At 40.3% G+C, this 22285-nt stretch overlaps 1 protein-coding gene and 1 long non-coding RNA gene across 4 annotated transcripts in view; one reads left to right on the top strand and one right to left on the bottom strand.

Moving 5' to 3' along the window:
- The window catches only part of LOC309339369, a 555996-nt gene that overhangs the window by 515201 nt on the left and 18510 nt on the right, over window positions 1-22285 (bottom strand). The gene's annotated exons all lie outside the window — the stretch shown is intronic.
- Window positions 1-22285, top strand: part of LAMA4 (laminin subunit alpha 4) — a 78779-nt gene that overhangs the window by 40656 nt on the left and 15838 nt on the right. The window contains 18 exon segments of the mRNA XM_081857569.1: window positions 1625-1736; window positions 2867-3034; window positions 3861-4054; window positions 5048-5164; window positions 6138-6286; window positions 7443-7584; window positions 9867-9963; window positions 11051-11164; window positions 12064-12249; window positions 13590-13729; window positions 16706-16879; window positions 17477-17619; window positions 18784-18946; window positions 19161-19266; window positions 19269-19294; window positions 19994-20164; window positions 20713-20844; window positions 21454-21596. Coding sequence (XP_081713695.1) covers window positions 1625-1736; window positions 2867-3034; window positions 3861-4054; window positions 5048-5164; window positions 6138-6286; window positions 7443-7584; window positions 9867-9963; window positions 11051-11164; window positions 12064-12249; window positions 13590-13729; window positions 16706-16879; window positions 17477-17619; window positions 18784-18946; window positions 19161-19266; window positions 19269-19294; window positions 19994-20164; window positions 20713-20844; window positions 21454-21596 — 2477 coding nt within the window.

The raw sequence follows: 22285 nt of genomic DNA, 5'->3' as shown, positions 1-22285 counted from the left end.
AGGCTGTACACATACAGTTCACACACACACACACACACACACACACACACACCACTAAGCCCCTTCACTCACATCACATTCTCACATACACACCACATATGCCACAAATTCAGTTATAAATGCATGCAGCACAGTTAGAAAGAGATACCTTAGGGGGTTACTTTTGGCCTATGGTCTGGAAGCTCCCCGTCCCTAGACTATGGGGTAGCTGTTGAAATAAAAACAATACATGTTACATGTGATCACACACACACATACCTTTATTATTATTTTGCTTTTCTTTCCTGTATTCTGTATTTCTCATTCTAGCAAATACTTTAGTGTATAGTGCTGTTGTTTGGTGTCATATATATTTATTTATTTCCCCAGCTATACTGTTCCTGTAAATTTCTTTTTTGGAACAGGTCCAGGAACAGGATACCCATTTTGATAATTCTATCAAAAGAATGGATTTTTTAAATAAAAAAAAAGCTCTTCTAAGCAGAGTATGGCTGGAAATTCCAAGGTCTAAAATAAGCCTGGGCAATCTGTGGCCCCCTACCTAATTTCATGAAGAAAATAGTCTGATTTCATCAGAGTGGCAAGGAGGGAAAAAGCAAAGGGAAACTGGATTGCAGGGAGAGAGAGAGAGAGAGAGAGAGAGAGAAGGGAATTGCAGAAAGAGCAAGAAAGGGGGGCTGCCCCACTCCCTCTGACTCTGAACATGTCCACTGCCAGTATATGGCTTCTGACAGACCACTTATGAGGGAATGCAGCCCTTAACATAAAAAGCCCTCTAAAAACAGGTTCCCATAAGCACAGCACTAACAGGAAGAAATTCAGGTCTTCGATCCTACACCAACAAATGTGTTTTAACTGTACATTTCAGTATCAGGAGAGGACACAAGGGAGAAGATTCATTCACATGATTTGAGGAAGTCGCTATGTGATCTTAGACTCATTTTTTTTCCAACTGGTTGAAAGCGCCACCTGGTGCTTCAGCAAGCAAAGCACTGATTTGCAAAAGAAGGTGACACACTGAGTCACATTATATGACAAAACTAGACACTACATGCCATGCAGACATGTGTATGTTTTTTTAAAAGCCTAATGACTTAAAAGAAAATCAAAATTAACATGAGAAGGGGAATGAGGAACAATTTCTCCTGTTCACTATTTTTCTAATCTACTTTTCCACACAAACATACATCTCCTCCTTTTCCAAATTGCCTCCTTCAGAAGCTGCTTATTAAAAAGATCATCAAGATAATGTTGTATATGTGGTTGCCAAATATTTTGTGCAGAAAATTTGCTCAGATATAATTCCCACTATATTCAATGAAACTTCTTTCCTAGGGAAGTTTGCATAAGGATCAGCTTCAGCTTCAGAGTTGGATCCGATAAGTGACGGTTTGAGTGCAGCAAATGACACTGAAATATGGAGCAAGTTTCCAAAGCCTGCATTGTAAATACCAGGCACCTAATGAGATGCAGCTCTTTTCTTCCAACATTGCCAGATATCATTTATACGCTCAATAGACCTTCCTGCACTCATCAGACAGATTTTGCTTACACTAGTCAGACCTGCACATGCCTGGAGATTGAAAAGAAAATCTAATATCACAATTGCATGGTTTATTCATAGGGAAATCAAGAATCCAGCAAAGGCCAATTGATACAGAAGGAAACCATGAAGAGCATTGACCGTGCGGCTGTTCTTGTGGAGGCACTTGGAAATATGATAGATAATATCCAAGGTAAATCTGTGCTTTTTCTTGGTTCATCTAAATGGCGAGAACAAAATGGCAAGACTGCCAATAGGTAAAAGTCATCACAGGAGCAATACAAGTGCAGGAAAAGTAATCAGGCTTTCTTGTACCTCCCCAATACATTTTTGTGCTGAGAGAAGGAAAATAGCTGGTCAAGCTACACATCGGTCTCACAGTTGCTCCTACCAGCTGTGCAGATGAGTGTCGGGAGAAGTTTCCTGTATGTATTGAAACAATACATTCAATTTCCTGTGTAAGAGCAGTGATAATGTGGCTACAGTGAGGGTGTAGCAGGAAGTGAAAAAGGCTCCCTATGCTGATGCCAATCAGCAGTCCACCAGAATGTTGTGGTTTGTTTCTTTCAAACATGGGGGGAAATGCCCAAGTCCTGTCTAGACAACTCTTAGCAAACTTAAGTATTTTGACCGAGATCTTTGAGATCATTATGTCTACGTAGCCATCAAAATACCAGTTGTCGGTTCCCCCCCCCCAACATTTATTATTACTTTATCAGAATACAAACGGGAGAACTAGCTCTGAGTTTCTGAAAGAATAGCACAATCATTTGGGGCTGAAAAAGAAACAACCTGCAAAAAGAATTTAGAGCTGTTTTCCATTTGTAACCAAATACAATAGATGTTGAATTATTAAATCTTCCTGCTGCCCTGGGACTTATAAAACTGCTATTTATTCATACTAGCTTATTGATCAAGAGAGATAGCATAAAAGCAGCCCCCTGAAATCATTGCAACTGTGTACAAAAGAGGCACAAGTTCCATGCCACTGGTGTATCGTGAGGTGTTTGCTGCTAACTACAAATTCTGCATAATCCAATGTTCTTATAAATGCAGGTTTGCAATTCTAGAAAACGAGTTGTTACCAACAAATGGTTTTTGCAACTGGCTACAAGGCTATTTCTACAATGTAGAGAAAGAGAACCACATGGGCACAAGAGTTGGGTACCCTGAAGGACCTCAGGGGGAAGGGACTATAAACATATCAATAAAGATATGAAACATTCAGGGTCTTGTCAGAAACCTATGATTCAAGGGGGCTTGTGTAGTTAGTTGTTCAATCTCAATTCATTATTGCTTTATCTGCCTGGGCTTTGTTCACAGAAGTCAGCAGCAAGGTGGAATACTATGGCATTGAACATGACCTGAGGCCTGAGGATATCATTCAGAAGCTCAAGGCAGCAGAAGAAATGGTGAAGGACATCAAACGTCGCAAGCCATTCACTATTCAGATACCACTTGCATACGAAGAATCTGATGCAGCGCAAGAGTGTGAGTTTTCCTTCTGTCAAGACAGTGTAATGTGGCATTGAAAAAGCACAGTTGCATATTGAAATACATACTCACAGATCTTTATGAGTGTCAGCCATGATGGCACCAATTAATTCAAAATCATGTGCAATTCATATAAAAGAGTACAGTCATATCTTGGATCCCAAATGCCCTGGAACCCGGACGTTTTGGCTCCCAAATGCCGCAAACCCGGAAGTGATTGTTCCAGTTTGCAAACATTCTTTTGGAACTTGAATGTCCGACGGGGCTTCCGCGGCTTCTGATTGATTGCAGGAGCTTCAAAGTTCACACTTTTCTGAATTTTGCAAAGCAATTCTCCAGCCATGTAATGTGCACAATAATGTAAAGTGTATATAAAAGCATATATTCATCAAAATAATATTTAAAAATGCATTCTATGGGGGGGTTATGCAGAAATGTGTACATTAGGCAAAATTGCATCCAGAATATATAGAAATAGAAATACTTTATTGTCACTGTACCACTTGTTTACAGTGAGATTAAACGAGGCCCCCTCCCCCCCCACAATCTCTCAGTCCTTGTTACACTCTGTGTGCTGTCGTACGACCACCAACCCCGAATATAGTTTATTAGGATAAATTTGTCCTGAAATGCTAATGAATTTTTACAATTAAAAAAATAATAATTGCAAACAGATATGGAAATGTGAAGAACTGAACTGAAATGAGAAAATGAAAGAAATTGGCAACAGTTTGTCCATTCCCTAACCATGTGTGGCTAAACTTGCTGCAGAAACCAAGAGTAAGGCCATTCACAATGGTTAACCAGCTTTATCTTCTCTTAGTGCTAAAAGAAGTGGAAAAGTGGAAACAGACATACAATGAAACCAGATCTCTGATTCCTGTCGTTTTGGACCAGCTTGGGGATTACAACACCAAGCTTGCAGATTTGCAGAAGGCCCTGGACCAGGCTGTTGATGACATTAAGAAAGCAGAAGCTAGAAATAAAGAAAGCACCGCCACGTTCCGAAGGCAAAAGGTACCATGCAGTATATTGCACTGTGAATCTGTGAAGAGCATTCCCCTCCTCCTGCCCTTATTAGGAGAGTGGAAAGAGAGGGTGGTGATTTCAGGAATTGTTTCCTTTCTCAGCATGATTCCAAAATCTGCTCCAGAGGTTGGAGTAAACCACAGAGCAGATTTAAGGGTCACGCCCCCCTGCGTGGACAGAGGGGAGGGAGGGGAAGTACAGCTAGAGGTCCTTGCACTGGTGGAACTATTTAACTGGATGCTGCCCTATGCGTTTTGTTGCTGCCATGTTTGGCTGCAGAAAAGATCATATACAAAATGGGTTTCTCTTGATATGAAATGTACAAAGCCCTGGCTATAAATGTGCACATTTATGCACTTCTTTGCCCTGGTCTTTGAAAATTGAAGAACAGATTTTGGTGTCCTTCCTGTGAGGTGTTGTAAGGTATCATTTTTTTATTGTGTTTATTGTGTTTTCACATGATGTAACCTGCCCTGGGACTTTCTGGTTAAGGGCAGGTAAGTAAAACTACTATTGCTGCTACTGTACTACAATGAGGCCAGTAACAACTCAGGAAAATACACCATCTACCTTTCTTCCCAATCCACTGCTTTTTCAATCTTCTTTTTCTATATTTCAAATCTTTTCTCAGAAATTGCCTAAGATATATTAGCTGTTTCAAGTCTTATTTCAGAAAGTTGTGTGTGTCGCTCTTGGCAGCGTTACTGAATGTCTAAAAACAGACTGTGCAAAAGTGACCTGCCACAATAGGAGTCAATTAAACTATCTATTATCTGCTCTCTTTTAAAATTCCATTTTTCTTAATTCAGAACCTCCTAATAACCTCAGCTTCCAAATTTTAATTGGATGACAGAAGTTCAGCAGTGCATTTTTAGGATAGATCAAAGCCACTAACCCAAAAGAACATAATAAATGTATCCAACATTTCTGGGAGCTTATTCATTCATTCATTCATTCATTCATTCATCTATTTTCTCACAGAAGCAACAAGAAGTAGTGGAGGCACAGATTAACAGTGTCAACAGTACCCTGCTGCAGGCAAGAGATATTTTAGATGTACCACAGCAACTCAGCTTGGAACTGACCGAGGCAATCAAGGTAGCTTCCTTGTGAATGACACATTCCTTACTGACCTTAATCAGAGTTAAGGTGTTGCATCAGCACCAGCGTTTCCCATGGTGAACACCAGTGCTTTTTTTTCTAAAAAAATGTTTAGGGGTACTCTCATTTCCCTACTCATATTGAAATACTGCCCCTCAGGGGTATGTGTACCCCTGCGTCCCCCCCATAAAAACACACTGGTTAACACTACCCAATTTTTCTTTTCCAGCGTTTGCTAACCAGCTTCAAATATTGACTAAGAGTAACTTCCCCAAATGGGACGCGGGTGGCACTGTGGGTTAAACCACAGAGCCTAGGACTTGCTGATCAGAAGGTCGGCGGTTCGAATCCCCGCGACAGGGTGAGCTCCTGTTGCTCGGTCCCAGCTCCTGCCAACTTAGCAGTTCGAAAGCACCTCAAAGTGCAAGTAGATAAATAGGTACCGCTCCGGCGGGAAGGTAAACGGCATTTTCGTGCGCTGCTCTGGTTCACCAGAAGCGGCTTAGTCATGCTGGCCACGTGACCCGGAAGCTGTACGCCGGCTCCCTCGGCCAATAAAGCGAGATGAGCGCCGCAGCCCCAGAGTCGGTCATGACTGGACCTAATGGTCAGGGGTCCCTTTACCTTTACCTTTAACTTCCCCAATAGCATTAATCATGGTCAACAGCAATGCCCAGAAGCAGCTCACCAGGTGGCGCAGAGTCACTGCACTACCTTCCTAGTTAGTGGGATGCTGTTGCTTAAAGGGTGGGAGAGGAGAGGCAATGGGGATGTTGGTGCTGTGCAAATGTACTGGCAAAGCCCATCCAATGCTCCTTCTAGTACATTTGTACCATGCCAACCTCCCTACCACCATACCTCTTTCCCTCCTGGTAAGTATTAACAACACACCTGCTGGGAAAATAGTATCAATTTCTAGAAATATTAACCTTGGATTACTTTTCCCCACTCTGTACTCTCATTTGAACAGAATGCATCAGGGTTCTATGCAGAAATAGATGGAGCTAAAATACAGCTACAGGACAAACTGGCCAACCTCTCAAGGTTTGATGGTGATTTGGTGCAAAGGGCCATGGAATATGCACAAGAGCTTGGTGTTCTTGCAGATCAGCTAGACAGGTAAACTGCCATCAGTTAATATATATTAATATATCATATTAACTGTGCTCTATAAATCAAACAAATGAGCACAATTCAGCCAGCAGCCTAGTTTGCTACCATGGCTTCATGTGACTCCACAAGTATGTAGGCTCCCAGAGAGGAGTTTGCTGCCATTTTGGTCATTTTGCTCCTGATGTGCTGTCTCCAAGATTTGTCCTAGATTTTACAAACCTTGTGGTTTGTCCATAAGTCCAGGTTCCAGCAACATACTCATGGCTTAGCTCAGTGTGGTGCAGCAGCAAAGTGACTGGGGAGAAGCAGCTATTGCCTCTTCTCCCAAATCTTGTGTATTCATGCTAAGCCATGATTTGCCTGACTGTGATGTGTAAACCAGTACAATGTGAAGTGCATTTCAGCCTTATGGAACAGAATTAAATGTGTGGTTTACTCTCCCACTGAAAACAATGGAACTTAAAGTGCTTTGCTTTGGCTGGATTGTATCCAATGTTCATAAAAGGATTGGCTGGTTGGGAAGAAAGTAGAATATAGCAATACAGTAATTGTACTTTGCATTATAGTCTTTTCACCACTGTGCTATGTATACCAGCTCTCAACATAGGGTCCAACTAGATGATCAAATCTACCATTGTATTTTTCTTTCCTTCAAAGCAGCTGTTTAGAAATAGTCATCACACAGTTTTCAGTGAATATCCATTTCAGTTTCCAAACCATAAAAAGTCCAATTCTTTTCTAAAGTGAGTTTGCTGCGCTATAACAAGAGTCCTTTAATCCACTTTAACTGTGCAGACGTAAAGTTCCAGTGTGCAGATGGACCCCTTCTGCAAAATCATGACAATCTGGAGGCAGGTTTAGTATTTTTTATTGCAAATAATGGGTTTCAAAAAGGTAGGTATATCTCCAATCCCTGTTCATGGACAGATTCAGCAGCAGCTCTGCAACTGATACTGCAGCTGACTTGTGCAATGCTGAAACTGAGCTGCTGGTGAGATCTGTACTCACCTTTTAGCATGTGCATGTGCCATTACTGAGACTAAATAAGTGCACAAAATCACTGTCTCTCAATTACTTGATTCAGCTCTGGCAAATACTCACCTGTTTTCACCTGTAAGTAATTCAGATTATTATTGTTATTGTTATTTCTCCTTTGCTGTAGGACCTTGCATGGTGTTGATACAAACGGATTAGTCCAAAAAGCATTAAATGCTTCCAATGTGCATGAAAATATCATTAATTACATTCACGAAGCCGAACAAATCTCTACGTTGGCATTAAACACTACAGAGCGGGTCGGTGATGTAAGTAAACCCTGATCTATGCTCCATGACCCTTGTATCATTGGGATGAAGCAAAATTTCCAGTGCCTGCTGAAAACTCTTTTATAGAAGTTTTCACATGTAATGTCTAATTATTAGGCTGCATACAAAACACACCAGCAATCATGTGAATGTTATTTTCCACAACTATTGCCTAGTTCACCAAATGAGAAGAAATACATTTCAGTCTCAGTCTCTGGTATAATTCTTTTTGGAGCCATTTTCTAATTTTTACTGCAACAATTCCATAATTTCTGTATACTTGCAAAAGTTACAATAGGCTAGATTCAGAGCACCCATGAGTGGAACCTGGGTTGCAGGATGCCTTTGCTGGGCAAAGTGGAGTTAGAGACTTTTTGCCAATTTCCCATCCAGCCCCTTTAAAAGTAAAGGGCCAAACCACATGTCACATTCAAGCTCCCAATGTAAATTTTCTTTAGTAAAATCAGCTGTATGGGCTGCCTGATTTGGATATGGCTGTGTCAAAGGGGAAGGGGTGGTCTGAGTCTCTTTTTTTTAATATATTTTTTATTAAGAGGCCAATCAAATCACATTATTTCCAAATCATATTAGTTCCAAATTATACAGCCAGATTTTTAAATTTTTGTTGGGGGTACCCATACTTCAAGCTCCAAACAGGGGTCCAAGCATCACTTATATTGCTGCTTTAATTAGACAGTTCTATCCAGTTCTGTCCAGATAGTCTCTTTGTTACTTTCCTCATCTTCTTGTTGTTATCATATATTCCTTTCTTTGCGATCTCTGATAATCTTCACAAGCGGGTTGAAAACAAACATCCTCTGTGTGGGTTTTACACTCTCCAAAAATCATATCACATAGGGACAGACGCCATTTCCACAACTCCGTAAAGAACTTTCCCTCAGTCTGTCCGTTGATTTTCCCGGGCTTGCCAAACATATCTCAGAGGGCTCTGCCAGGTCTAGATCAAATTCCGATCACCATTCACATTCCGATGACCCTGCTCCTCCTCCCCCCATCCTTCTTAGGCAAGCCTGTCTTGGCGAGACGCCATTTAAAACTGCGTCATAAAACTTTCCTCCATTCTCCGATGTTTACCAATCCTCTCTTTAATCCATAATTCACTCCACACAGTTCTTAAATTCCTGCTTGTGATTAATAAATTGCAACGATTCTTCTCTCTGGGGTGGAGGGTTATTAATACTCACATAAAGCAAAAAAAGAAAAGTTTTTTCCTCCACCCCCTTTCCGTTTCACTTCAAACATACCAGTCTTTTAATGGTGATTCATCACTTGATTTATTTGTCCCGCCCATCACTCCACTCACAGAGATCCATTAATCAGCAGTCTTAACTCCCGATCTTCGCTTGGTGTATGTGCTTTAGCTTCTTTCCAATTATATATTTCCAATTATATATTTTGAGCTAAAGCAAACCAGTGCGCTGATTGGAGACAGCGTCAGGAAGAGCCGACTTCACCCAAGGGCTTGTGCCAAGTGTCCGCACCCCCTTCTTTCGAATCCGGGGGTGAATTATGGACACTGCTGGCAAGGCAGTCCCCCCCCCCATCTCCTTGGGGGGGCGGGCGGGAAGGCTGCATACTTCCCATAACAGCCTCTTAATTACCTCGTGTGGGTCGGAGAGATGTTATTGTCAGCCATCTTCCAATGTGCCACCTGGTGGCGGGGCGGTCTGAGTCTTACGCACCTCTTCCGAATTCAGATCACTTACCTTAAACTGCTATACATGGGACTCAGCTATACAACTGCAAATAAAAAAATTTAATGTGTCATAAAGTGCAATATACAAGCGTGACACTAGATGGCCACAGTGAGCTATGCTAAATTCAATGTATTTTTCAAAACTTTTTAAAAGCATTTTCATAACGTTTTTTATATGTGTGTAGATTCCACCATGGTTATGGGCTTAATAGCAATTTGTGCTTCATAACCTTCCACTATCTGTTTCAGAAATTACGAGGGGGGGAGGGAGAGAATGAGGGGAGAAGGTTTTTTGGTTGTGGCTCTATGCCTGTGGAATTCTCTCCCTAGGGAGATGCGTGTAATATCTCTACTGAAACGAAACCCTTTTTTTATTTCAAATTGAGTTTTATTTTAACTGCTCCTTTTTTAGTGTCATTTTTAAATGTTTGGGTTGGGTCGTAGTTTTGACATAAGCTGCCTTTTGGGGTGGGGGGTTGCTCTGAAAAGGTGGCATAGAAATCCTGAACATCAGAAGAAATAAATGAGGTTTTATTCTGACTCTCTTTCTAAAATGAATTTGTAGGCTGTTGTTGGAATTGGCACCCAGATCACTTACCATAAAGAAGAAAGCAAAAAAGTTCTCAATCAAGCCAGCAATCAGGAGCAGACGGCACATACTAGTAAATATAATCCTGTTTCTTGATTTGGACACTTCTCTGGAAGTATAATAGCTCTGCATATGGAAAGGGAGCATCGTGAAGAATGAAAAATGTTGACAGGAGAGAATTAATCATTATATCCCACTGAGAATTCTGTAATTCAAAAGCTTGTCTATTTTCAGTAGAACAGAAGCTGGTCTAATAAACACTCATTACTTTATCCATTTTGTATCTCTTGTTCTCTGGGACCTGCACTGCAACAAATGTCTGTACAATTACCAGGCCATATAGAAGATTTACAGGATGCTAGTACTTCTTTTTCTGAAACTTAAAACTATGGAAATTACTGCTTTTAATCTGTCAGAAGCAAATGCTTTTCACATTTGTAGTGCATTATTTTTCTAATGTAAATGTACTGTCACCTAGCTCAAGAGAATACCATCTGCCAAATTCTTTTTAAGAGGTCCCTGAAGACAATTCAGTATTCCATCAGGAATTGTTGCTGGGCACTGACAAGGAGACTTGCGAAAGCCAGACTACCTAAATGTGTGTCATTAAATATCTCCTAATTAAATATTGTCATGATTAGCACCGGTTATACATACGGTGGAGTGCCTTTTTGATAAAATTAATACTAAGACTAGATGTAAACTGTTTACAATGATAAGCCACAGTGAGCATTGAGGTTGCATGCTTCTACATTATATTCTGGAATTGCCACAAGAAAGAGTTTAGAAACTTTGCTGCCTTTTAAGACTAACCACAGCTTGTGGTGACATCCAAATTTAGGCAAACTGTGGTTAGTCATGAACTGTGGTTAATTGGGAAAAGCTGACTTCGAATCATGGGTTATGAACCTCACTTGTTTTCACTAACCATAGTTAAAATTACCACAGGGATTGGATATAGCACTAAAACTGTAGTTAATCTAAAATGAAAGCAAAAGCGTTTGATCTCATTGTCAAAGGTGCACTGGAAGAGGGGAGGAAGGAAACCACAAGGCTTATTGCAGTTCATCCTGATAACATGATTTAGCACATGTGTGAACTGGGTCTTGAGTCCTCCATAGTGGTAAAACCATTCCTTACATTTTATTTCTCCTTTACAGATTATTTAGCTGTTGCTGACGCAGGTCGCCGTGTTAATGGAACTGTTGCCAGAAAGAATAATTGGAAAAGCTATTTGCTGAAAGTCATTTCAAAAATACAGATGTCAGAACAAGGTCAGGAGATAAATACTGAAAAATTTAATCTCGTGAAACTGATTGAAGAAGAAATTTATACTAGAAATCCCCTTAGTGATTATGTCAGGAAGGATTCAAATCAAATCCTACTTTTGCTGATTCTTTTTAATAGTTGAATCACAAAATTGCCTTCAGATTTGTTGTGTTTGTTGGATCTCCTCCATAAAGGTAATTGTTAATTCTATTCACAATTAATTTTGGCAATCTCTGCAATGTTCAAAAGGGTTAAGCATGGTGCAAGGCTGCCAAGTTACTTAGATACTAAAATACATTTTAGTGCCCATGCAGAAATACCCCTGAATGCCTACATAGCAAATAGTTGGCATAAATTATTTAGAACAAACTGAAAATCACATATAATGTAGCAAAACATCTCTGCCCATCCTGACTCACACCTCTGTTTTCAGTGTGTATGTGTGTCTGCAAGGGGAGACAAAGTTGTATCCTATGGTAGCTTTGCCGTAATAGAAAGTATAGAAAAATAGGAAGTTGCCTTTAACTGAACTTGAACTTGTTGTCAGTATTGGCTGACAGCAGCTTTGTAGGATTTCAGGCAGGGGGTCACTCCCAGCCCTTCCTGGAGTAACACGGGGGACCTCTTGCATGCAAATCAGAACATCTAACACCACTAAAATATTTTCCCTTGGGTGAATTGAGGCAGCCAATTTTTGCCATTTCTCTCCTCACTACTGCATCCCTCTCTACCATATCTTGTTCTGTTCTTGGTTTCCCCACCCCAGCCTCCACCCCAGTCCTCAGGATCAAATTTTTACTGATTTCTTACTATAGAGAATTCCCCCCCTCCCTCTGTCATTACAGTGTATCTATCCTATCTATTGGCTATTAAGAGTCGTTTTTTGCTTTTGTTCTTTTAACAGATAATGCAAGACAACGTCTGAACCAGTTAAAAGTCATTACAGATCAAGCTCTAGATACTGCTGCAGCAGTAACACAGACTACTAATCCAATGGCTGAGAATGTGAGCAAATGGTCCCAAGACCTGAAGAACTTTAAGCCTGAAAGAGCAGCCTATGAACGTGCCACAGTCACAACAAGGGATACAGGTACGGTGATGGGAAACACTAGGATGCAAAATGGGTACCAAAATTGGTGGGATCTTGGAGGGCTGTACCCTCCCAACCCCACCAGGTTTTTTTGGGGGGGGGGTAGCGAAGAGAAAAGAGAAGAGAGGTCCGGAGGGTGACAACACAAGCACAGGCCTTCTCTGTAGTGGCTCCCCAGCTGTGGAATGCTCTTCCCAGGGAAGTTCGCCTGGCACCTTCATTATACAACTTTAGGCGCCAGGCATCCAACACCCTTTTAGAATGTGGCTTGGGGGGTATTGGGTTATTGCTTTTGGTTTGATTTATATGTTGTGGTCTTGTTGTGAACCACCCTGAGACCTCTGGGTATAGGGCGGTGTATAAGTTGAATTATTATTATTGTTGTTGTTGTTGTTATAATAAAATAATTGAACCCTGCAGTGGGAAATGCCCAGCACCCTGATGGGACGCAAATCACCCCCTCTCTGTTCATGAGATTTCATATCTGCCTCTGTGTGTGCACAATGAGAGGTTGTGGAGTGGCTTGAAGGCTCAGCCAAGGGTGAATGTTGACTCAGATCAAGAAACATAGGCAGTTTATTATAGCACTAGCAGAAGAAGCACTACAGTAAAAAATGTCCTTTAGAAAACATGTTTAGTTATTTTCTTACATTTATATCTCACTTTGCCCCTTCATGCATTTCTCACAGAAATACAAGTACATCATTGTTATCCAGTCATTTCTATGGGACTGTGGCATATTTCATTTTGGATCCAAATTGCTGTAGTTTTATTGGATTTTAGAATTACTTTAAATATTGTTACTGTCTGAGAGCATGAACTATTTTCATGCTCCTTAGGGATAAAATGGCAGCTACAAAAATAATGTATAAATGGTTATAGTGGACAAATCTTGCTTGTAACAAAGAATAAAGAGCCACTGCTATATAATATTATTCATATATAGATAGGTTACAAACACCTCAGGTTACAAACACTTCGGGTTACAGACTCCGCTAACCCGGAAGTAGTACCTCGGGTTAAGAACTTTACCTCAGGATGAGAACAGAAATCATGTGCCAGCAGTGTGGCGGCAGTGCGAGGCCCCATTAGCTAAAGTGATACCTCAGGTTAAGAACGGTTTCAGGTTAAGAATGGACCTCCGGAACAAATTAAGTTGGTAACCAGAGGTACCACTGTATAGATATAGCAGTGCTTCTTCTTCACTCCTTGCTGCAAGTAAGATTTTCTTGTGTTTGTGAGTTCAAGGTTAGAAAATGTACACAGAAGAACCTTTTAATTTTTCACAGAATGGAATCATTACTTTCTTCCCCACCCTCTTCTTTCCTTTTCCATGACAGTGAAGAGTCTCACAGAAGTTGTCCCCCAGCTGCTAGATAAGCTGCGGACAGTGGAACAGAAGTGGCCCGCAAACAATGTCTCCGCCAGCATTCAAAGGGTCAGGGAGCTCATTGCACAGACAAGGAGTGTAGCCAACAAGGTAAAGAGGCTGCTGGGAACTTTATGTGTTCAAATAATATAGTAGGTTATTTATTACAACATCTCCTAAATTTAAACTTGGTGTTCAGTTATATCATCTAACCTGGATGACCTTTGGCAATATAAATTCCTTCCAGTAGCACCTTAAAGACCAACTAAGTCAGTTCTTGGTATGAGCTTTCGTGTGCATGCACACTTCTTCAGATACACTGAAACAGAAGTTTCCAGACCCTTCTATATAGTGAGAAGGTGGGGAGGGGTATTACTCTGAAGGGTGGTGGGAATGGGTGATTGGCAGATAGCTGTGATGAGCCTGTTGACGACTCTTAACGACTGCAATAGGTCTTACAGGAAAAAGCAAGGGGTGAAAAGGTGAAAAATGGCTTTGTCATGTATAATGAGATAAGAATCCAAGGTCTTTGTTCAGACCAGGTTTCTCCATGGTTTTGAGTTTGGTGATAAGTTGTAATTCAGCAGCTTCTATTTCCAGTCTATTTCTGAAATTCCTTTGTAGTAAAACAGCTACTTTGAGATCTTGTATAGAATGTCCTGGGAGATTGAAATGTTCTCCTACTGGTTTCTCTGTCTTGTGATTCCTGATGTCCGATTTATGTCCGTTTATTCTTTGGCGTAAGGTCTGGCCTGTTTGTCCAATATAGAGAGCTGAAGGACACTGTTGGCATTTTATGGCATACACAATGTTAGACGATGAGCAATTAAATAGTCCCGAGATGGTATGTGTGATGTTGTTGGGGCCAGTAATGGTGTTGTCCGGGTGTATGTGGCAGCAAAGTTGGCATCTGGGTTTATTGCAGGCTCTGGTGCCAGTGTCCGTGTTAGGTCTGGTTGTAGTATTATTGTGGGTTAGGAGTTGTTTAAGACTGGGTGGCTGTCTGTAGGCAATGAAAGGTCTTCCTCCCAGAGCTTGAGAAAGAGAACTGTCATTGTCCAGGAGAGGTTCTCACTATATAGAGAACCTTCTCACTATATAGAAGGGTCTGGAAACTTCTGTTTCAGTGTATCTGAAGAAGTGTGCATGCACACGAAAGCTCATACCAAGAACTGACTTAGTTGGTCTTTAAGGTGCTACTGGAAGGAATTTGTTTTGTTTTGACTATGGCAGACCAACACGGCTACCTATCTGTAACTGGAACTTTGGCAATATAGCAACTGTTAAGAGTCTGAATGGTAGGTAAAAGGTAAAGGTAAAAGACCCCTGAATGCTTAAGTCCAGTCAAAGGCGACTATGGGGTTGCAGCGCTCATCTTGCTTTCAGACTGAGGGAGCCAGCCTTTGTCCACAGACAGCCTTCCGGGTCATGTGGCCAGCATGACTAAATCACTTCTGGTGCAACGGGACATCATGACAGAAACCAGAGCACACAGAAACGCCATTTACCTTCCTTCCACAGTGATACCTATTTATCTACTTGCACTGGTGTGCTTTTGAACTGCTAGGTTGGCAGGAGCTGGGACAGATCAACGGGAGCTCACCCCGTCGCAATAATTCAAACCACCAACCTTCTGATCAGCAAACCTAAGAGGCTCAGTGGTTTAGGCTACAGCGCCACCCGCATCCCTCCTGAATGGTAGAATAGCATTGGTACTGTAGTTGGTACTATAGTATGCTAATGTTTACTGCCACGAACTCTAGGAGACCTCCAGGATGCCCAGAGCTGGAGGGCAGCTGGAGACTATTGCCCTCATGTGATTCTTATTGGTTTCCCATGGCATCTGGTTGACCACTTTGGAAAAACAGGATGCTGGACCACATCGACCTTTGATCTGGTTTAGTGGGGCCTTTCTTGCGTTCCAACTTCATGACAAATTATTTGTGTGTGTGTGTGTGTGTAGGTGTAGGGTCATATTTGACTAAGTCATACTCAAAGTTAGACCCACTGAAATTAATGGACATGACTAACTATTAATTTCAATGGGTTTACTCTGAGTATGAGTTTGCCAAATGGGTCTAAAGCTTTTCTGTTGCACCTTTATCAGAGAGGAAAGAGTGGCAATGTTGGAAAAAAAATGTTTTCGAAAAGACATTTAAATCTGCAGATTGAAACCCATCACAGCGCTTTCCATCCACTTTTATTTGTTTAAGGATTTATGTCCCACATATAAATTAAGGATTTATATTCAGGATTTATATGTGCAGCTAACAAGACCAAAAAAATGCTGCATGGTATACATTAAAATGAATTCTGATGAATAAATGAATACTTTGGGGTGGGTGTCCTCACATTCATTATAGTCTTACACTAATGCAGCTCCACTGCATATATTTTACACCTGAAGTACATGAGTGTGAGACCAAAATGCAGCCCTCTTATATTCAAAGCAAAATACTAATTGCTTTTAATAATATAAATGGCACTGGATTTTTATTTATTTTTTTCATTTTAGAAAATTTCACAGGGCTGGATATCCAGACTTCTCACGAGCAAAGTTTTGCTAATAAATACCCAGTTTCCCTTGATTTCTCTTTCTTCCTTCTGCACCCCCCAGGAAAGCTAATCCATATGGTTGGGGGGCCTTCCAGAACAAATGGGAGATGGTGCTGGGGGCTGCAGGAAGAATAGGGAATCAGTGAAAATTGCTTTCTCTCCCCCACCCCCTTCCATATGCAGGCAGTCTACTGTATTGCAGTCCTATCTACAAACAGAAGGCCTTTCATTCATGGAAAACCATGTCTGGATCCATCCCATAGTTTATTAATCTTCTCAAATACTTTTTTACACCTCTGACTGTGGAATAGTGCATTAAAATGAATTAATGAATGATTTACATTTTCTAGTTTATTTTAGTTGTTAATCTCTCCCCACACCCTCAAAACACGTGAGTCACCAAATCAGATGCAGTTCATTAACTATGTATCATGCTGTTATAAGGTGTAACTGTTGCCTGTGATTTTTGCAAACTGTCCATAATCTTTGTCTCTAAGGTAAGCATAAAATCTAACACATTTTATCTTCTAGGTTCAAGTCTCAATGTCATTTGACGGTCAATCCGCTGTTGAAGTCAATCCCCAAACAAACATGGAAGACTTAAAGGCTTTCACATCTTTGAGTTTATACATGATGCTTCATAAGGACAACGCAGAGCGGACAACACCTCGGGATCAGTTTATTCTGTATCTAGGAAATAAAAATGTAAGCATCATTTAATTGTTCTCATAGAAAATGCACTGTTTATGAATTGTATGATTTAGCATTTTTCATAAGTATGGTTCTATTTTTTAATGAGATTTTCATAACAGCATGAACAAAATTATTGATTTTTCAAACATCCTGTGAACAGATTCTCTTTCCATATTCTTCATTGTGCTCTCCAGTCTCTTCAAATAGCAAATTACATCATCTACTATGGTGTGATACTGAGCTTCCACATTTCCAATCAACTCTCCACAGACATTGAATATATTGAGGAAATGACTCCACTTTAGCATTTAAGGTTCACATTCAATGAGCAGTAGATTGCTTGCAGTATATACATCAAGTGCTCCAGTTCAAAGATAAAGAGTGCTTACTTGCCTATTGACTGTAAGAGTTTGTGGTTTTCCTAGCAAACAGTAATGGCCTCCCTTGTGCCACCAGAAATCTTGTAGTCACATTCAGTAGCAAAAGATGTCCTAAAGGCTGCATTACAAATTCATAATAGACAGCTCTGAATACTATGCTGAACCAAATGTGTTGTCTGTAGCATATCTTGAAACCATTGTGACTATCTATTTTTCATTCCTTCTCTAGACAAAAAATTACCTGGGTCTTGCAATTAAGAATGACAACTTAGTATACATTTATAATTTGGGTAGCGGTGATGTGGAGATACCGCTAGACTCCAAGCCAGTCAGCTCCTGGCCTGCCTACTTCAGCCTTGTTAAAATAGAGAGGTAATATGGTCTTGACCTGCTACATGTTTAATGTGGTTGGATGGGTCGAATAGAATGGAGATGAAATGGGAAACATTGTTTTAAAAAAACTTACATTGTGGAGTAATGCTTAAAGGTGTTAATTGTACATTTGAACAAACTGATAAGATGACAACCACCCCTTAATTATCATCAGCACTTACTGCTTCAGTACAACAGTCCCCAGGGGAGGAGAAAGAATGATCACCATATATGCATATATCCTTTTTCTGATCACCATATATGCTAAAAAGTGGGGGGGGGGGGGAAACATTCATCCTGATTTGCTTGCGGCTTGTATAAGCACCTTCCCTTTAATTCATTCATTCATTCATCCAATACTTTTCAATGCATCACCATTACCAGTCCTAGCCTGGCCTGATCTTAATATCTGTTCCAAAGAGATTGAAGTCTTGTTTGCATAAACCAGATTCAGACTTTAACTCATGTTTGTTAACATAGTTTGCTACATCCACAACCCACTATCCCAAGATTACACCCCTTGTCTATATGTACATCAATGGTGAGGGTGCTAACCACCTTGCGTCATTGAGAGATTACTTGTGTTCCTTTGTGTCCTGCGGCAACCCAGAAGTACCAGAATGGGTTACTTCCAGGTTTTGCCACATGCGCAGAAGTGCTAAATCATGCTTTGCGCATGCGCAGAAGCGCCAAATCACACCACGCAGATGCAGTGCTTCAAGTTGCAGGCTTTTCACTTTACGGACAGGCCTCCGGAACGAATCCTCTCCACTGTAGTTAAAACCACTAATCTCGCTGCAGATTGATTCTTTCTTTTTTTGTCTCATAAGCAGCTTGGAGGTTGAATTGAGTTTTCAAGTGTTAGGCTTACTCATAATATCTGAGAGGAAGACCACTTCTGAATATTCTGAAATGATTTTTCTACCTATAGAACTACAGCTCTTCATTTCCAAAGAAACAAAATTGAACAAGAACATGATCTAGAATCTGTAGTTTAGCTCTTCCTTTCGAAGTCTAGAATTTCAGACAACTGTTGCTTTTGCTGCTGACTTCAAAAATATTAACTTATTTACTTTTTGTTTTTGATTGTTTAACAAGTCTTTTGTAATTCAGCTAGCGAATATGACCTTGGGTCCAATTTCTCACCCTACTCTTCTTCAATAGGATTGGGAAGCATGGCAAAGTGTTTCTAACTGTACCAAGTCTTAGCAGCACAGCTGAGGAAAAGTTCATCAAAAAAGGAGAAGTCCCAGGTGATGATGCGCTGTTGAATCTGGAACCTAAAAATACAGTTTTCTATGTTGGTGGAGTGCCTCCAGATTTTAAGGTAAGCAGAACAGGATGGAATAATTATTAAGTTGGCACCTTTACCTTGGAAATACCTTTGTAGACAGCTGGTTTGTAATGTATTAAACAAATAAGATTTTTATGTTGTCACCTAAGTCTACTTTACAAAAAGCCTTTTTACAGATGCAGATTGGCTCACTATCTCGTTTGGCATTGACTTGAACACAATCTATTTTGCTTCCTTCTCTCTACAGCTCCCTCCAAGCTTGGCTCTGCCTGGATTCACAGGCTGTTTGGAGCTTGCAACTCTGAATGATGATGTCATCAGTTTGTACAATTTCAAAAAACTTCTCATGATGGAATAGATTTAGCTATATTGCATTTAGCCTAGTGGCCTGGTCACACGTGTATCTACTTGGCTTGATTGCGCATTGCAAGTTAGCAGGCATTAATGTGTACCTCTCATCAGCCATTAGTTCAGTTGACTCACTTCCTGTCCAGCATTTCTGAGACACCTGTCTATATAAATAGGAACATGGGCACCCACCTTATACTAAGTCAAACCATTGGCCCATCTTGCTCAGTAACTGACTAGCAAAGGATCTCCAGGGGTTTCAGGCAGGGAACATTCCCACTACTACCGGGAGATGCTAGGATAGAACTTGGGACTTTATGCATGCAAACTGGATGCTCTACCACTGAGCCACAGCCGTTCCTCTGATGATACCTGTACTACATTAGCCTTATTTTACAAAAATAAAAAATAAAAATCATATACAGTCCACTCAGTTGATCATACTGATTTCTTAACTCCCTTGCCCACTTCACACGTTTGCAGATTAGTACAACAAAACGTGCAAGCAAAAATAATACAAACACTCCCAGGAAATTTTACATAAGGTAGCACTTTAAGTAAACAGTTTTACTGAATAATAATGCCTTGGCATTGACTATATTTCGTTCAGGCCAACAACCTCGTTTCCAGAGTTCCCCTTTCAGTATTGCTTCCATAATGATCTTTCTAGGTTGGAGAATGTAGGCCTTCAGCTTCTGATTTTTCTTCGCCTCTTTTCCTGTCCACCCTAGGAATAAGCTGGCCTTTACACAGAGCCGGGCTGTGAACTATTTCTTTGATGGCTCTGGCTATGCTTTGGTGAGGAATATTGAGAGAAGAGGGAGGTTTGGCTTGGTGACGCGCTTTGATGTGGAAGTTCGGACACCAACAGATAATGGACTTCTCCTCCTGATGGTTAATGGAGTAAGTGAAATGAAAAGAAAAGAAAAATCCCTAAAAGTCTTATTTTTCATTTTACTGATGCCTAGTTTCCAATTCCTAGTTTCCAATAAAATTCCAATTCCTAGTTTCCAATAAAAATCATAGTGGGGTCACCCTTGGTCTTGGCATTTTTCTGGTAGACTCATAGAAAAACTAAAGGTTGAAGATATTAACATGCCTACAACCATTAGTTCCTCTGACTGAGATGTCATCTAAGCAAAGAGAAACTTGTCTAAGAACATAAATAGATGGTTGTTGTGAGTGGAAAAGCACATCCACTTGTGCAAGATTGTCTCCTTCTATTGCAGTACCTACACCCAACATTATGCTGTTCCAAAAGATGGGTGAAGTGGACAGGAGAGGGTGTTGTTGCATAAAGGGAACTACGCTCGTGCCTCCCTTACAGCTATAAATTTAATGTAATAGGCAGTTATGCCATATATTGCCAAACAATTTGTGAAACCTTATAAATACCTGAAATACAAATCCTCTCAGATAAATCTCACTGGTTTTGTGTGTCCGTTGTGCAGAGTATGTTCTTCAGCCTAGAGATGCAGAATGGGTACCTGTATCTACAGTATGACTTTGGCTTCCCCGGTGGCCCTATGATTCTCGACGATCATTTGAAGAAAGCTCTGATTAATGATGCAAAATTCCACGAGGTATATTGTTGTTGACTTTCTGAAATTTGCTTATATTTTATTTTTTTAATAGTTAATGTATCGTCTCAGTATTATTATCACTATAGTTATCTCCCTTAGGTGCTTTACACAGAAAGACAAGGTGTAATAATAAGAAATGAGTAAATAACTATAGATTATTGAGCACAATAATGCAACCTATTATATTAAGTACCAAAAACCTTTATTGAGTGGGAAATAACACAGTTTCCAAGAACAGGTTGAGTGAAGTGGCAACAAACTCTCTGAAAGAGATGGTGACAATGAAACTGCAAACTGAGTATGTCTTCTTAACTACAGTTGCCAGGTAAGAACCGAGTAAGAACTCTGAGCCTTGTTTCTTTAGAAATAGGATCTTCTGAACACAAAACATACGGTATGCTTTAACCACTGCCCCAATGGGCCCTCTCCAGTCCACCAAAGTTACTAAGTATATCTGCAAAACAATTACAAATGAACAGTAAACAGACGATAAAGTGTCTTTCTCTCTTTTAAAAGCCTCTTATTTTACAAACTTTTAATGCATCTTTCTAAAATGTAGTTATGTACTATATTTACTGTGGTTTTTAACTCCCTTTTTTCAAATTTCAGATATCTGTTATATACCACAATTCCAAGAAAATGATCTTGTTGGTGGATAGGAGACATATCAGAAGTGTGGAAAACGAGAAGCAAAGCATGCCCTTTACTGATATCTATATAGGAGGGGCTCCTCCTGAGATTTTAAAATCTAGGTTGGTTTATAATCCACATTCAATCACCATTAAGGCTTCAGTAATTTCTCATTTTATATGTTGCAATGAATTTACTGCACCCACATTGCTAAATTAAAACATGTAACCCTGTGGGGAAAAGTTTTTATCCAATAGGACAAATTATATATGTAGGCATATTGTTTTTCAAACATTGTATATTTCATTATTTATTTAAAATATTTATACCCTGCCTTTTGGAGCAAGCCCTCACAAAGTGGTTTACGATTTGGAAAAAGGCAAGAAAGAATAAAGCTAAGATATAGCAGTGCTATTAGCAGTACTATTTTCTAGAAAAAGTGGTGCCAGAACTCACCTTATTCTCTTAGAAGGGCAATGGTACCCACCTGAAAGGTGCCAGAACCCACCTGAGAGATGCTGTAACTGAGTTCCAGCTGAAAAAAGCCCTGATTAAAAGCATATAAAATGGGCCAGCAATAAGACTACAAGAAAGCTTAGTAAAAAAAAAATAAGAATAGTATTTGGGGTCTGTTAAAAGGCCACAAGAGGCAGGGCTCTGAAGATTTCAGGGAAAGGAATTCTGCAGGTATGGGACCACCACTGAAAATGCCCTGTCACTGATACTTACCAACCTGCTTGCCCTTAGTGAGAGGCCAGGCAAGTGCTTGCTGGCACCATCATAATAGGAACAATTGCTATTTCCAGATACA

The sequence above is a fragment of the Podarcis erhardii genome (genome assembly GCF_964252035.2).
Source record: "Podarcis erhardii genome assembly, chromosome: 3".
In the NCBI taxonomy this organism is placed as follows: domain Eukaryota; kingdom Metazoa; phylum Chordata; class Lepidosauria; order Squamata; family Lacertidae; genus Podarcis; species Podarcis erhardii.
The sequence above is the reverse complement of the archived record's forward strand: the minus strand, read 5'-3'. Positions and strand labels throughout refer to the sequence as shown.